Here is a 13,285-nt window from a genome sequence, read left to right as displayed (position 1 = left end):
GTGCCCTGGGGCCATGACCACTGTCCGGCAGTAGGAGGAACAAGAAGCCAGGACGTTAGGGTTGAGCTTGGTAAGCTTAGCAGGGAGACCCAAACAGAGGGAACAGCAAAGGCGCAGAAGGCCTAGAGGGGAGCGTAGCTGGGATGGAGAAGCAAAGTGGGAGAGGGAGGAAATGGACGGGGCTGGTAGAAATGAGGCTGAAATGCAAGGTGGGTTCTCAGGCCAGCTGGGGGCCTCACAGTCTGCTACAGACCATGGGGAGCGACGGAGGACTTCATGCAGGAGACCAAACTTAGCATCTGAATGGTGAGTCTGGGTTATTGAACATGGCTGATAGAAGGAGGAAAGGGGGCAGCCAGGATCCTGGCCTCATTTCTCAGGAGAGATGACCCTGGCCAACTCAAGGGCCTTCACAGTGCAGTCAGGAAGGCGGGGGGCATCACAGATGTAGAGGACTGGCTGGCATCCCACCTTCCGAACCATGCATGTGCCCTTCCCCCAGCCAGGGCGTAATTCCTCGTGGGAGCAGCTTTGGCTGCATCTTGGCAGGGTTTTTACCCCAGCACATTGGACTCCCCTGGAGAGTGGGGAGAGTTACCTATGCCGGGACTCTACCCCAAAGAGTCTGATTCAACTCATCTTGGCTTCAGTATAGTTTTTAAAGCTCCTCAACCCGCTCTTAAAAAGTAATAAAAAGGGAACTTCCCTGGCAGTCCAGTGGTTAAAGACCCCATGCTTCCAATTCAGGGATGCAGGGGGGGTGAGGGTTCGATACCTGGTCAGGGAACTAAGATTCCACATGCTGTGTGGTGTGGCAAAAAATAATAGAAGTTTTTTAAAGAGTAATAAAAGGAATGCAGGGCCACAGAAGGAAAGAGCACACTCTGTAGTCACTTTGCCTCCCCTTGGTTTTTATTCAGCTGGTGGGGAAGCAGGGGCTCACGATGGTGAACACTAGCTCTCCAAAGGGAGTGTGGAATGAGATCGTGGTGACGGTTGCACCACACAGATAATAGGCTAAAACCACTGAATTGTACACTTTAAAATGGTTTTACGGTATGTGACTCACATCTCAATTTTTTTTAAAAAATGAATGTGGTAGAGAAGGCAAGAGGTGTGAATGCACAGCAGGAAGGACGGCCAAGAAAATGTGAGTTAGTCTAACATCCCCTGATGGTTAAAGAAAGTTCCTGTAAACACAGTGGAGGGCAGCATAAAGGGGTAGAAAGACCACAGAGGTCTTTCCCTTGCAAAAGCTGGTCTTGGAGCATCTCGTTGGAGATGTTTTCCAGGAGCTGTCCACCTGAGCTGGACCAGCGGGAAGCTCTGGCAGCCATCAGCTGGACCGCAGCCCATCTCCCCACACTAATGAGCACCGGGCACTGAGAGGGTCCTGAGTAGAGAGAGCTGAGGGGAAGTGAGCAGAGACCCCCTAACAGGCCTGTAGGCAGCAGCTCAAGTTGTATTCCGGGAAATAGATAATCAGTGTCTGGGAACTCAGTGTTGCAGTGTGTTGTGGATTCCACAATACAGGTGTCAAAACTTAAAAATTTAAATGAAGGACCCAGCAATCCCAATCCGAGGTCTCTACCCAAGAAAACTGAAAACATACTCACCCAAAACCTTGTATGGGAATGTTCCGAAAAACTCAAAGTCTGGGCTAATGTCAAATGTGTACATGAATGTTTTGGCATTCTCCACAGTAGCCCCAAAGTGGAGCCAACACAAATATCCATCAACTGATGAATGAATAAACAAAATGTTTATCAGGAACAAAACAAAAACATCCCCAGATGATTCTGTTACACAGGCGAGGTTGAGAAGGCCACGGTTAAGGGGCAGAAGCTGCCTAAAGGAACCCCAGAGTCCCCATGGAGAACACCGCCTCCTTCGGCTGCTCCATGGGGCAGTGGCCTCAGCCTGCTTTCCTCCATTCTGAGGCCAGAGTGATCAGGGGCAGTCAGCCCCAGTGTACCTGCAAGGATGATGCATCCTTATTGCCACACCCCAAACACTGGCAGGTCCTGGCATATGGAGGGTGCTCCGGAGAATGTACCCAATCAGCCTTTGCTTCTTCAACGTTCCCCCACTGGAATGAAGGTCAACTGCAGCTACGGAGCAGCTTACGGTCAGTTTTTGTCTGCACGGGTAGACTCAAATGGGGCATTTTCTTTTTTCCTAATTGAAGTATAGTTGATTTACAATATTGTGTTCGTTTCAGGTGTACAGGGAAGTGATTAACTTGTATATGTTTTTTCAGATTCTTTTCCATTATAGGTTATTTTAAGATATTGAATATAGTTCCCTGTGTTATACAGTAAATCCTTGTTGCTTATCTATTTTATGTGTAGTAGGGTGTATCTGTTAATCCCATCCTAATTTATCCCTCCCTCCCCCGCTTTCCCCTTTGGTAACCATGAGTTTGTTCTCTATGTCTGAGTCTGTTTCTGTTTTGTATATAGCTTCACTTGTATTATTTTTTAGATTCCACATATAAGTGATATCATACTGCTTTTGTCATTCTCTGACTTATTTCCCTTAGCATAATACCCTCCAAGTCCATCCATGTTGCTGCAATATTTCATTCTTTTTTATGGCTGAGTAATATTCCATTGTGTGTGTGTGTGTGTGTGTGTGTGTGTGTGTGTGTGTGTGTGTGTGTACACACACCACATCTTCTTAAACCAATCATCTGTTGACAGACACTTGGGTCATTTTCATGTCTGGGCTATTGTAAATAGTGCTGCTATGAACACCGGGGTGCATATATCTTTTCAAATTAGCGTTTTTGTTTTTTCTGGACATTTTCCCAGGAGTGGAGTGGAATTGCTGGATCATGTGGTAGTTCTGCTTTTAGTATTTTTGTTTTTGTTTGGTTTTTTGGGGGTGGGGTGGGCTGCATTGCGTCTTCATTGCTGTGCATGGGCTTTCTCTAATTGCGGCAAGCTGGGGCTACTTTTCGTTGTGGTGCACAGGCTTCTCATTGTGGTGGCTTCTCTTGTTGCAGAGCATGGGCTTCTAGGCACACGAGCTTCAGTAGTTGTGGCTCGCGAGCTCTAAAGCACAGGCTCAATAGTTGTGGTGCACAGGCTCAGTTGCTCCACAGCATGTGGGATCTACCTGGACCAGGACTCAAACCCGTGTCCCCTGCAATGGCAGGCGGATTCCTAACCACTGCGCCACCAGGGAAGCCCCTACTTTTAGTTTTTTAAGGAACCTCCATACTGTTCCCCATAGTGGCTGCACCAATTTACATTCCTACCAACAGTATACGAGGATTTCCTTTCTTCCACATCCTCTCCAGCGTTAATTATTTGTAGAGATTTTGATGCTGGCCATTTTGACCGGGGTGAGATGATACCTTATTGTGGTTTTGATTTGCATTTCTTTAATAATTGGCGATGTTAAGCAGCTGTTCATGTGCCTGATGGCCATCTGTATGTCTTCTTTGGAGAAACATCTATCTAGGTCTTCTGCTCATTTTTTGATTGGGTGGTGGTTGTTTTTTTATTATTATTGAGTTGTATGAGCTGTCTGTATATTTTAGCTATTAACCCCGTCAGTCCCATCGTTTGCAAATATCTTCTCCCATTCCGTAGGCTGTCTTTTTGTTTTGCGGATGGTTTCCTTTGCTGTGCAAAAGCTTTTAAGTCTGACGAGGTCTCGTTTGTCAGACAGGGCATTTTCTGATGGGCATGGCTTCATGTCCTCTACTCTCTGGTCTCCTGGCACTTGTGCTGCCACCAGGCTACCAGAGCGATGGCAAGACTAAGCTACTCTACCCTCCAGCCCCGTGGGCCAGCCCCGCCCCCACCAGCTACATCTCACCTGTTTGCCTCCTTGGCAAGACAGTGGACTCCTGGTTTGAGGAGGTGAGCACGGTATCTGGATTTATCCTTGTAAATGTGACTGCTGAGCACGCACCTCAGTGTGGCCCCAAATCTGAGAAAAGACATCTTAGAAGGACTCCAAGCATTGTCTCAGCTCAAGCTTAATCTATCCAGCTGTTGCTCCAGGTTAAATAGCAAGGTTCGTGTGGAAGAAAGGCCGGGATTTCTTGATCAATGCAATCTGAGTCTCTGGGGGTGGCTGGTAATGCATCCTGGGAGACAGAAAGGCAGGTATGGGGCTTTTGGGGGAGGGGATAAGTTCTTGGGGGTCAGTCCTGGGCTGGGCGGGCGCTGGGACGATGGCTGTCTCACAGGGCCGGGCCTGTGCTGGGTGCTGCCCCCAAAGTCTGTCTGTACGTCACACCACACGAGGCAGCTCATCAGTTCTGATAAAAAAGAATAGCCCACGAGACAGTTTGAGTCCCTCTTGTTGCCGGTCGGGAGGTGCTGGGACCGGGCGTCACACAGGAGAACAGTGTCGATCTTCACGGACGCAGCCCAAGCTTTTGCCCTGGGCCTGGTTGGCCGGACGCACGGCCAGGCCGTCACCTGCTGGGCCAAGTCAGCACCGTTTCGATGTTCTCGGCATCTGACTGTCGCACAGAACACAGCAAGTGCATGAGTGTTTGGGCACTTATTATGGGCGACCATCTATTCAGGGGACAAGCGTGGTCATGACAGGATTCTGAGTGTGTCAGCACTGACCTGACGAGAGTGGTGAGCCGCGTCTTCTATTAGCTGATTTAAGGTGTTGCGCACAGTGAGAGCCGTCCCTCCCCCAGAACCGTTATGAAGTGGCAGCCTGCACGTCTGCCGGGGGCTCAGGGGACGGAAGGCAGAGACCCGAGTGCCTTGGAAGGGGCTGTCCACTCACCCAAACGGCGGTGGAGTCCCTACGCCTTCTCAGGGCTCTGCACTGGCCCCAACATCTGTGAATGGACGGAGTCTGAGTGTGAGAAGAGAGATCACGTCAGAGGTGGCCCATGGTCGCTTCACCCAGGGTGTCATCCATGCACTCGATAATGTGAGAGGAGCCCGGAGCCTGAAACACTGAGCCTTCACAGGAACAAGATGAGAAATCACAGCAGCTGAGCCAATGGTGTAGCAGGCCTCTGTTAAATGCTGGGAGAGGCTGGAACAACAGGACCAAAGCTGAGAAGGGACAGGAGCACAGAGGACAGCCATGGGAAGGGCCTGGCAGATGCGCTCCAGCTGGGAACCCCTGTCGCCACAAAGGGCACAGACCCCACTGGGAGACACTGGGTTTTGGGGGGTTTTTTAGATTTTTTTTTTTTTATGTGGACCATTTTTAAAGTCTTCATTGACTTTGTTACAATGCTGCATGTTTTATGTTTTGGTTTTTTGGCCATGAGGCATGTGGGATCTTAGCTCCCCGACCAGGGATCTAACCCGCACCCCCTGCATTGGAAGGCGAAGTCTCAACCACTGGACCGCCAGGAAAGTCCCGACACTGGGTTTTAAGACAAATCCAAAGACATCCCTTAATATACCCTGGGTGCTGTGTCCAAGGTGGAAGTAGTTACTGGACCTGAGTCATGGTTGCCACTTGAGGGGACGAGGGGAGGCTAAAAACCATTCCCACCTTCGACAGAGACCCTCCATCACCACCATCCCCCACGGTCCCTGAACATCACTAGGGGGACCCCGGCCTGCCCTTCGGGGACATCGCCCTCCTCAAATCAGCATGTGCTTCAAGGCGTGTATCTCCCTGAGGACGGATTACTGCCGTTCACCACTGGGGTGACGTGGTCCTCAGCCCAACTAGAAGCTCCAGGAAGGAAAATGACAGATGGTTTTCAACTTCTGTTTCAAGTTTATGGAAAAACTTTGCTGTAATAAACATAAGAACTGGTCCCCCTACAGAGAAGTGGAGGTGATAGGAGCCCAGGTGAGGGGTCCCAGGGCCGCTGCCCCAGACACCGCCTGGCCGGTTTGAGCTGCCTCAGGTCGCAGCGAGGATGTCGGGTCAGTGACGCCTCCGCTTTAAACCGCCGCGCCCGGCACCACCTGTCCCTCTCCGGCTTTTCCTCCACAGCCCACGCAACCACCTAATGCACTTTGCATTTTGCTTGTCTGTTTTGCCTCCTCGAATGTAAGTGTCATGAGACCTGCTTACAGGGATTCTGTTTGCCACCACGTGACCCAGTGGGATCAACAGTACCTGACAAGTATGGGGTACAACAGTAAGTGTTTGTTGAGTGAATGAATAAAAGATGGGGGATGTAGGCAAACCGTGAGTGAGAGCCTGCTTTGTGACATGATTGCCCAGTTGGTTTTATACTTCATCATTTTCTCCCAACTGCACTGTGGGAGCAGACTCTGGTCAGAAAACAAACAGTTTTCAAGTGGGGCTGTCTTCTAGAGTATTTTTCACTGGTTTCTAGTTGCCTCTTTACCAAAAGCCTTGTTTTTGAAAGCTAATCTCTAAATGATCAGGTTAAAATAAAAAGGCCTCTCCAGTTCTTAAAAACGAAAAAGCAGAAAATAGACTTTATTCCAAGAGAGATTTTTAAAAGAAGTTTTTAAAGAAAAAGACAAGTTACACTACTAATGCAAATGTTTGTCACTGTTTCTGAATTTTCCTTCTCCAAGACTAGTACTCCAGCCAAGCTTTTGCAGGATGTGTTCAGAGCCCTTGGCCCACAAGAATTTGGCCTCGCTCTTCCTCCCGTGGGGGCTTCTCAAGTCTTCTAAGCCAGGCAGTAAGGATGGTTACAAGGCTGCTGAGAGCCATGGGCCCACAGGGTCCTGGGCTGGCGCCCACTGGCATTTCCAGGGAGACCTCCAGTGCAAGGGGTTTCGGCTGGTGTCCCAGCAGCAAGCAGAGACGGCTGAGCGGGCTAAGCTTTCCAAAGACCAGACGTGACACCAGAAGCCGTCGTGTGTTCCCCAGAAGGAGCCAAGATGAGCAGATCATCCTCGCCCTGCCAGGGCCACACACCCCTGGGGCTCGGCCGATAACGGCGGCATCTGTGCTGAGTGCAGCACGTCTCACCCTCGGCAGGAGGGGGGACCCCGTCCCGGAACCTCCGGTCACACCGCTCCGGGCTGCCGGGGAGTGCGGCTTACCACACGGAGGGCCCCGACCCTCTCGGGCCCCAACCAGAGCCCCAGCGGCTGCCTCTGCTGTGCAGTCCAAGCGGTCCTGAGGCCGAGGCCTGGCTCGAGCGGGCCGGGGAGGACGTTCAGATGAAGGACCTGGCCAGGGTCACCATGTGGTCCACACCGCACGCCACATCCACAGGCTCCCCAGGCATCGTCACCTGAGCAAACAAGAACCAGCACACCGTGAGGAGAGATGGCCTGGCGGTGGCCGATCAAGGGCCTGACCCCGGCTCTGCTCTGGGTAGGTGACCTAACTGCTCTGAGCCTCGGCTCCCTCACCTGGAAATGGGGTGCTTACACCCACCCGGCAGGTCTGCTGGGAAGGGTGATGCACCCACCGTGGGAAGGGCCGTCCTGACTCCCCACCCAGACCCGGGCAGCACCCCCCGAGAGGCCGCTCTGGACACGCGCACGGACCCTGCCTGCACCGTCCTGGGACGTGCACACCCCACAGAGGCCGTTCCCCGTGAGTGTGACTCCCCAGAGGCCAAACCTGCGCTCAAGCCAGCTGTTCAGAGACCCTTCCCAGGGGTCACCAGACAGCTCCCTGGAGCAGCTCCAGAAACCCTCCTGCCCTGCCCTGCCCTCAGGGTCCACTGTGGGAAGGAAGCCTCCCAGCCTAGTGCCTTCACCCGCTCTACACGTCAGCTCCAGACCCAGGCAGGCTGCTCCCAGGTCCTGCGCACCCCGGAGGAGGGGTATTTACTTCGTCTCAGAAGGTGCCAGAGGCCTGGCTGGCAGCCCTGCCGACACTGTCACCCACACTGACATCACTTCATCACAGGCAGGCCCAACCCTCCAGGTGAAGTGCAGGCAGCCTCGTGTGTGTGGAGGCTCCAGCCTGCTGGCCTTGACGGGGACTCACTGCCCCACAGCTGGGCCGTGGAGATGGACCCCCTCCCTCCAAACTCCATGGTGCCCACAACACAGGAGGGATCTCCAGGTGCACACAGCCACCCAGTTCTCCAGGAGAGGGGCACTTTGCTTTCTCCTCTTGTTGTATTATTATTATAAATGTTATTATTATTATTACTTTGAATAGGTGATAGCCATGTGGCTACGATATAAAATGACATTCAGTAGAAAAGAAGAAAAGGTATTAAATACCCTTGGACACCACCCTGTCATCATGTGCCCTGCTCCCCACCTTCCCTCTGAGCTGGAAACTACTTTTAACTGGTTTTTTGTCTTTCCAGAGCTTCTAGACGCAGAAAGCCAGTGCGAGTGTAGTGTCTTCTTAGGGGGCAATTTCTAAGACAGAGCACCTGCACCACCTCCCCCTCAGCCCTGCCAGGACGCCGATGCTGCTCTTCTGACCGGATCCGAATCCTGCCATCCCTCCCCCGTGGCAGCGCTCAGCGGGGCAGCGTGACAGCTGGACAGGGATCTGTAACAGCCTGCGGAGTTTACTGAGCTTCAGAGGGAAAGGCCTCGTCCAGATGGCCTGCCCTAAAAGCCCAGAGGCAGCAACATCAACCGTTCAGAGACAAGTCCATTAGGGTCTCCCGGCCACAAGGCAAATGGATGCTAGCAACCAAGTCGTGCTACTCACCCGTCCCTAAACAAACGCCTCCAGCAAAACCTGTTACAGAAATCACTGAACAAACATGCGGCGGTGCCCTCAGCTCATCGCAAAGGCCCAGAGCTGCAGAAAGCGTTCCAGGCTGGCCACAGAAGCAGAAGAAAACATGCTGCCTGGGGTGACCAGGCCAGGTGAGCTCCTAGCAACCTCCCCGGGCCACGAGAGCACCTTTATTGACCTTCCCCAGGAAAGGGCCGCTCTCCGCGCTGACCTGCGGCCGAGCTGTCACACTGGGGCACCTCTGTCCTTGTTCCCCAAGGGCTGTGACCGTCAGAACCCAAAGCAGAGGGAGCCACCTCACCTTGGCTGACTTGCCGGGACGATGGTCACGGCTGCCGCTGGCCCCAGGAGCCTCTCTGGGGAGCAGCAGGTGGCTCCCGGGGCCCCAGCTCCCCCCGGCCAACTGCCTCTCACTGTCTGCCTCTGAACTGAGTCCAAGAGAAGGCTGCCCTCAGGCACGTTTTATTTGTGGCCTCATCAGGGTTAAAAGGAGTTTCTATTCTAAACCAATTTATACTCAAATTGTTGCAAAGGCAAACAGTTCCAGAAAACGAACCATATTTGGCCTGAGTGACTCTGAAAAGTTTGAGCAGAATCAGTGTAGGAACAGCTCTCTGGACGAGGACAAGTTCCCAAGACACACACCCACCAGGTGAAGGGCAGAGGAAGGCAGAGAGGAGCGCTGGACCAGCTGTGATCCGGCCACCAGACTTGCCGTGTCCCTACTCGGCTGTACCCGGGATGCCCTGACCCGCGCCCAGAAGCCAGGCCACACCCGGGAGGGGAGCCGGCTCAGCCTGCGAGGAGGCCCAGCCCCTGCGGCGTGCCCTCCCCTGGGGCGTCAGAACTGCCGGGGCCTGTGGCTCCTGAAGCAGCCAGGTAAGAAAGAGGCCCAGGAAGCAGAGGGTTCCCAGCTTGTGCTCCAACCCAAGCCCCACCAGAGAGGCGCACGGCGAGGGGGAAGCGTAGTCTGCGCTCAGAGCACCGAGGTCACGTCGCAGCCCACCCACTGCGCGGCTGAGAGACTGGGCCAGCGGCTTCGAATCCTGAGGTCAGTGTGCACGGGGGCAGGCTGGGGGGCAGCCCAACCTTCACAGGCTGTTCTGAGGATTAGAGAGACGGTGCAAAGCACCGGCCCCCGGGACAGCTCCGGGCCCTGAGAATGGCGGTCATGTGCGATGGAAAGTTAGGGCCTGGGTGGGGGTGGGGGTGGCACCGCTCGAAAGCTCTCCCCAGTGTCCTGTTCCCAGGCCCGCAGGGCTGCCATCGGGCAGAGGGTCCCCACCTCCACCTCGCCCTCCCTCCACCGCGGGGACTCCAGGGGAACCCAGCTCAGGCCCTCAAAGAGGAGGGGGACCATGGTGACGGAGGGGGACCATGGTGACGTCTTAAAGTCAGAAATTCTCAGTCTGATTCTTGGCGCCACTTTTTTTAAAATATATATCTATTTATTTATTTATTTTTGGCTGTGTTGGGTCTTTGTTGCTGCACACGGGCTTTCTCTAGTCGTGGCGAGCGGGGCCTACTCTTCCTTGCAGTGCGCAGGCTTCTCATTGTGGTGGCTTCTCTTGTTGTGGAGCACGGGCTCTAGGCGCACGGGTTTCAGTAGTTGTGGCACATGAGCTCAGTAGTTGTGGCTCGTGGGCTCTAGAGCACAGGCTCAGTAGTTGTGGCCCACGGGCTTAGTTGCTCCGCAGCATGTGGGATCTTCCCGAACCAGGGCTCGAACCCATGTCCCCTGCATGGGCAGGCAGATTCTTAACCACTGAGCCACCAGGGAAGTCCTCCGCTTCTTACTAGGTGTGTGACCTTAGAGAAATCACTGAACCTCTCTGAGCTCTGAGCATCAATGTGGAGGAGGAAAACCTCCTGGACAGCTTCCGGAAGGAGAGGTTTCAATCAGGTGACTCAGATGTCACTTCCTAGGCCTACGAATCATCAGAAAAGCCCAGGCTCTGTAAGGAAGTCTAAGAATAACTAGTTAATAGCACTGTAGGACCTACAAATATGGCTTTACTCTTTTTTTTCTTTCTTGGAATACTTTTTAAATGATGTAACATATCCCCTACTTAAGATTAATAAGAAAATAGTGTTTAAAGAATAAAAATCACCTGCAATTTTTTTTTTTTAAGCAACAACAGAACAGACTGGAGAAAGGTCCAACTACCCAACAAGAGACTAACCTTTAAGGAATCCAACCTAGTTGATTGAAAACCTGGTTCCTGTCACCACCACCCTCCCAGAGCCCCAGCCTCGCATCTTGGAGCCGGCATGGACCTCAGCACCACGCTCCCAACCCCGACCAAAAGGTGACACGGGGGGCGAAGGAGCTCTACAGACACACAAGGGGAGACAATGGTGTGGGGCATGAAAGCAGCCGTCACAGGAACAGACCTGAGTGACCTTTCCCTGATGGCATGGAGGCCGGGAACAACACTTCAGAGGGACGTTCGGCGCAGGGGTCCGGCTTGAACAACGGGGCATCTGCCCCCAGGCCTGGCACTCCACCACAGAGGCCAAGCCTGGCCCGGCCACTTGGACAACGAAAACGCTCTCAAACCTGATTTCACAGCTGATCTTCGCTCTAATTGGGAGGACACGAGGCAGGTGGGGAGCCCCTAGTCACAACGGTCATTCATTCAAAACCCACTTGCTTGGCCATTTCCCCAGCTGCCCCTCAGAAGGAAGTCCCTTGCGGGGGGAGGGGGGGCTGTTAAAGAGAGGGCTGCGAGTGGCTCCCAAGAGAAGCAGCAGGATTCTAACTGCTCCGTATCCCTGAGCTGCTGGCCACGGTCCAGCCGCCGCCATGCCTTTCCTCACCCGGGGTGGGGTCCCCGGGAACAAGCGGGTCAGCACCGGCCAGGCTGGGGACAGCTCTGGGCCACAGCCATTTCTTTCTAACAAGTTTAAAGTCTCCCTTTTGACCTGTTCTCTTAGAGAAAGCACCGGAGTCAGGGCCTGCCGAGCTCAGGGGAGCCAGCAGCCAGGGGGAGCTGAGAGAAAGAGCCCCTAAAACACCACAGTGAGTGCCTTGAAACACTGACCGATAAATCCTTTCTTCCTTCCTTCCTTTCTTTCTTTCTCCATCTCCCTCTCCCTCTCTCCCCCTCCCTCCCTCTCCCTCTCTCTCCCTCCCCTTCCCTCTCTCTCTCCGCCTCTCCCCCTCCCTCCCTCTCCCTCCCCTTCCCTCTCTCTCCGCCTCTCCCACTCCCTCCCTCCCCCTCTCTCCCTCCCTCCCCCTCTCTCTCTCCGCCTCTCCCCCTCCCTCCCTCTCCCTCTCCCTCCTTCCCTCCGCCTCTCCCCCTCCCTCTCCCTCCCCACTTCCCTCTCTCTGCCTCTCCCCCTCTCCCCTTCCCTCTCTCTCTCCCTCTCCCTCCCCCTCTCCACCTCTCCCCTCCCCTTCCCTCTCTCTCTCCCTCTCTCTGCCTCTCCCCCTGCTCTCTCTCTCCCCCTCTCCTTCCCTCTCTCTGCCTCTCCCCCTGCTCTCTCTCTCCCCCTCTCCCTCCCCTCTCTCTCTCTGCCTCTCCCTCCCTCTCCACTTCCCTCTCCCTCCCTCTCTCCCTCCCCTCCCTCTCTCCCTCCCCTCTCTCCGCCTCTCCCTCTCTCTCCCCCTCCCTCTCCCCCTTCCCTCTCCCCCTCCCTCACTCCCTTCCCTTTCCTCTCTCCCTCCCTCCCCCACTCTCCACTTCCCTCTCCCTCCTTCCCTTTCCTCCCTCGCTCCCTTCCCTTTCCCCTTTCCTCCCTCGCTCCCTTCCCTTTCCTCTCTCCCTCCCTCTCCTTCCCTCTCCCTGCCTCTCTGCCTCTCCCCCCCTGCTCTCTCTCCCTCCCCTCTCTCTCTCTCCCCCTCTCCCTCCCTCTCTCTGCCTCTCCCTCTCCACTTCCATCTCCCTCCCTCTCCCCTTCCCTCTCTCTCCCCCCTCTCCCTACCTCTCCCCCTCCCTCCCCCTCTCCCCTTCCCTCTCTCTCTCCCCCCTCTCCCTACCTCTCCCCCTCCCTCCCCCTCTCCCCTCCCTCTCTCTGCCTCTCCCCCCACTCTCTCTCCCCCTCCCTCCACTTCCCTCTCCCTCCCTCTCTCTGCCTCTCCCCCCACTCTCTCTCCCCCTCCCTCCACTTCCCTCTCCCTCCCTCTCCCCTTCCCTCTCTCCCTCCCTCTCTCCACTTCCCTCCCCCTCCCCCTCTCCACTTCCCTCTCCCCCTCTCCCTCTCCACCCCTCTCTCCCTCTCCCCTTCCCTTTCTCCCCACCTCTCCCCTTCCCTTTCTCTCTCCCTCCCTCCCCCTCCTCTCCCTCCCTGCCTCTCCCTCCCTCTCTCTGCCTCTCCCCTTCCCTTTCTCCCCACCTCTCCCCTTCCCTTTCTCTCTCCCTCCCTCCCCCTCCTCTCCCTCCCCCTCTCTTCCTCCCTCAATCTCTCCCTCCCTCTCTCCGCCTCTCCCCTTCCCTCTCCCTCTCCTCCTTCCTTCCTCTTTCCTTTCTCCTCCTTACCTCCTTCCTTTCTTTCATTCCTTCTTTCTGTTCTTCTTTCTTTCCTTCTCTCTCTTCCTCTCTCCCTCCCTCTCCTCCTTCCTTTCTCTTTCTTTCCTTTCTCTCTCTCCTCCTTACCTCCTTCCTTTCTTTCCTTCTTTCTTTCTTTCTGTTCTTCTTCTTTCTTTCCTTCTTTCTCTGTCTCTCTTCCTCCCTCCCCCTCTCTC

At 54.5% G+C, this 13,285-nt stretch overlaps 1 protein-coding gene across 3 annotated transcripts in view; it reads right to left on the bottom strand.

Moving 5' to 3' along the window:
• Positions 1–6,371: 6,371 nt before the first annotated feature.
• RCC1L (RCC1 like) overlaps positions 6,372–13,285 on the bottom strand; it is a 33,352-nt gene continuing 26,438 nt past the window's right edge. For 2 of the 3 annotated variants that reach the window (XM_019921886.3, XM_073792027.1), the window contains one exon: positions 6,372–7,174. In XM_019921886.3, the coding sequence (XP_019777445.2) occupies positions 6,945–7,174 (230 nt within the window). In that variant the 3' untranslated portion in view covers positions 6,372–6,944. The remainder of the gene's footprint in view (positions 7,175–13,285) is intronic. The other variant, XM_004316255.4, reaches the window with a different exon arrangement.

The sequence above is a fragment of the Tursiops truncatus genome, chromosome 15 (assembly GCF_011762595.2).
Source record: "Tursiops truncatus isolate mTurTru1 chromosome 15, mTurTru1.mat.Y, whole genome shotgun sequence".
Lineage (NCBI taxonomy): Eukaryota > Metazoa > Chordata > Mammalia > Artiodactyla > Delphinidae > Tursiops > Tursiops truncatus.
This window is presented reverse-complemented; position numbering and strand designations above follow the sequence as displayed.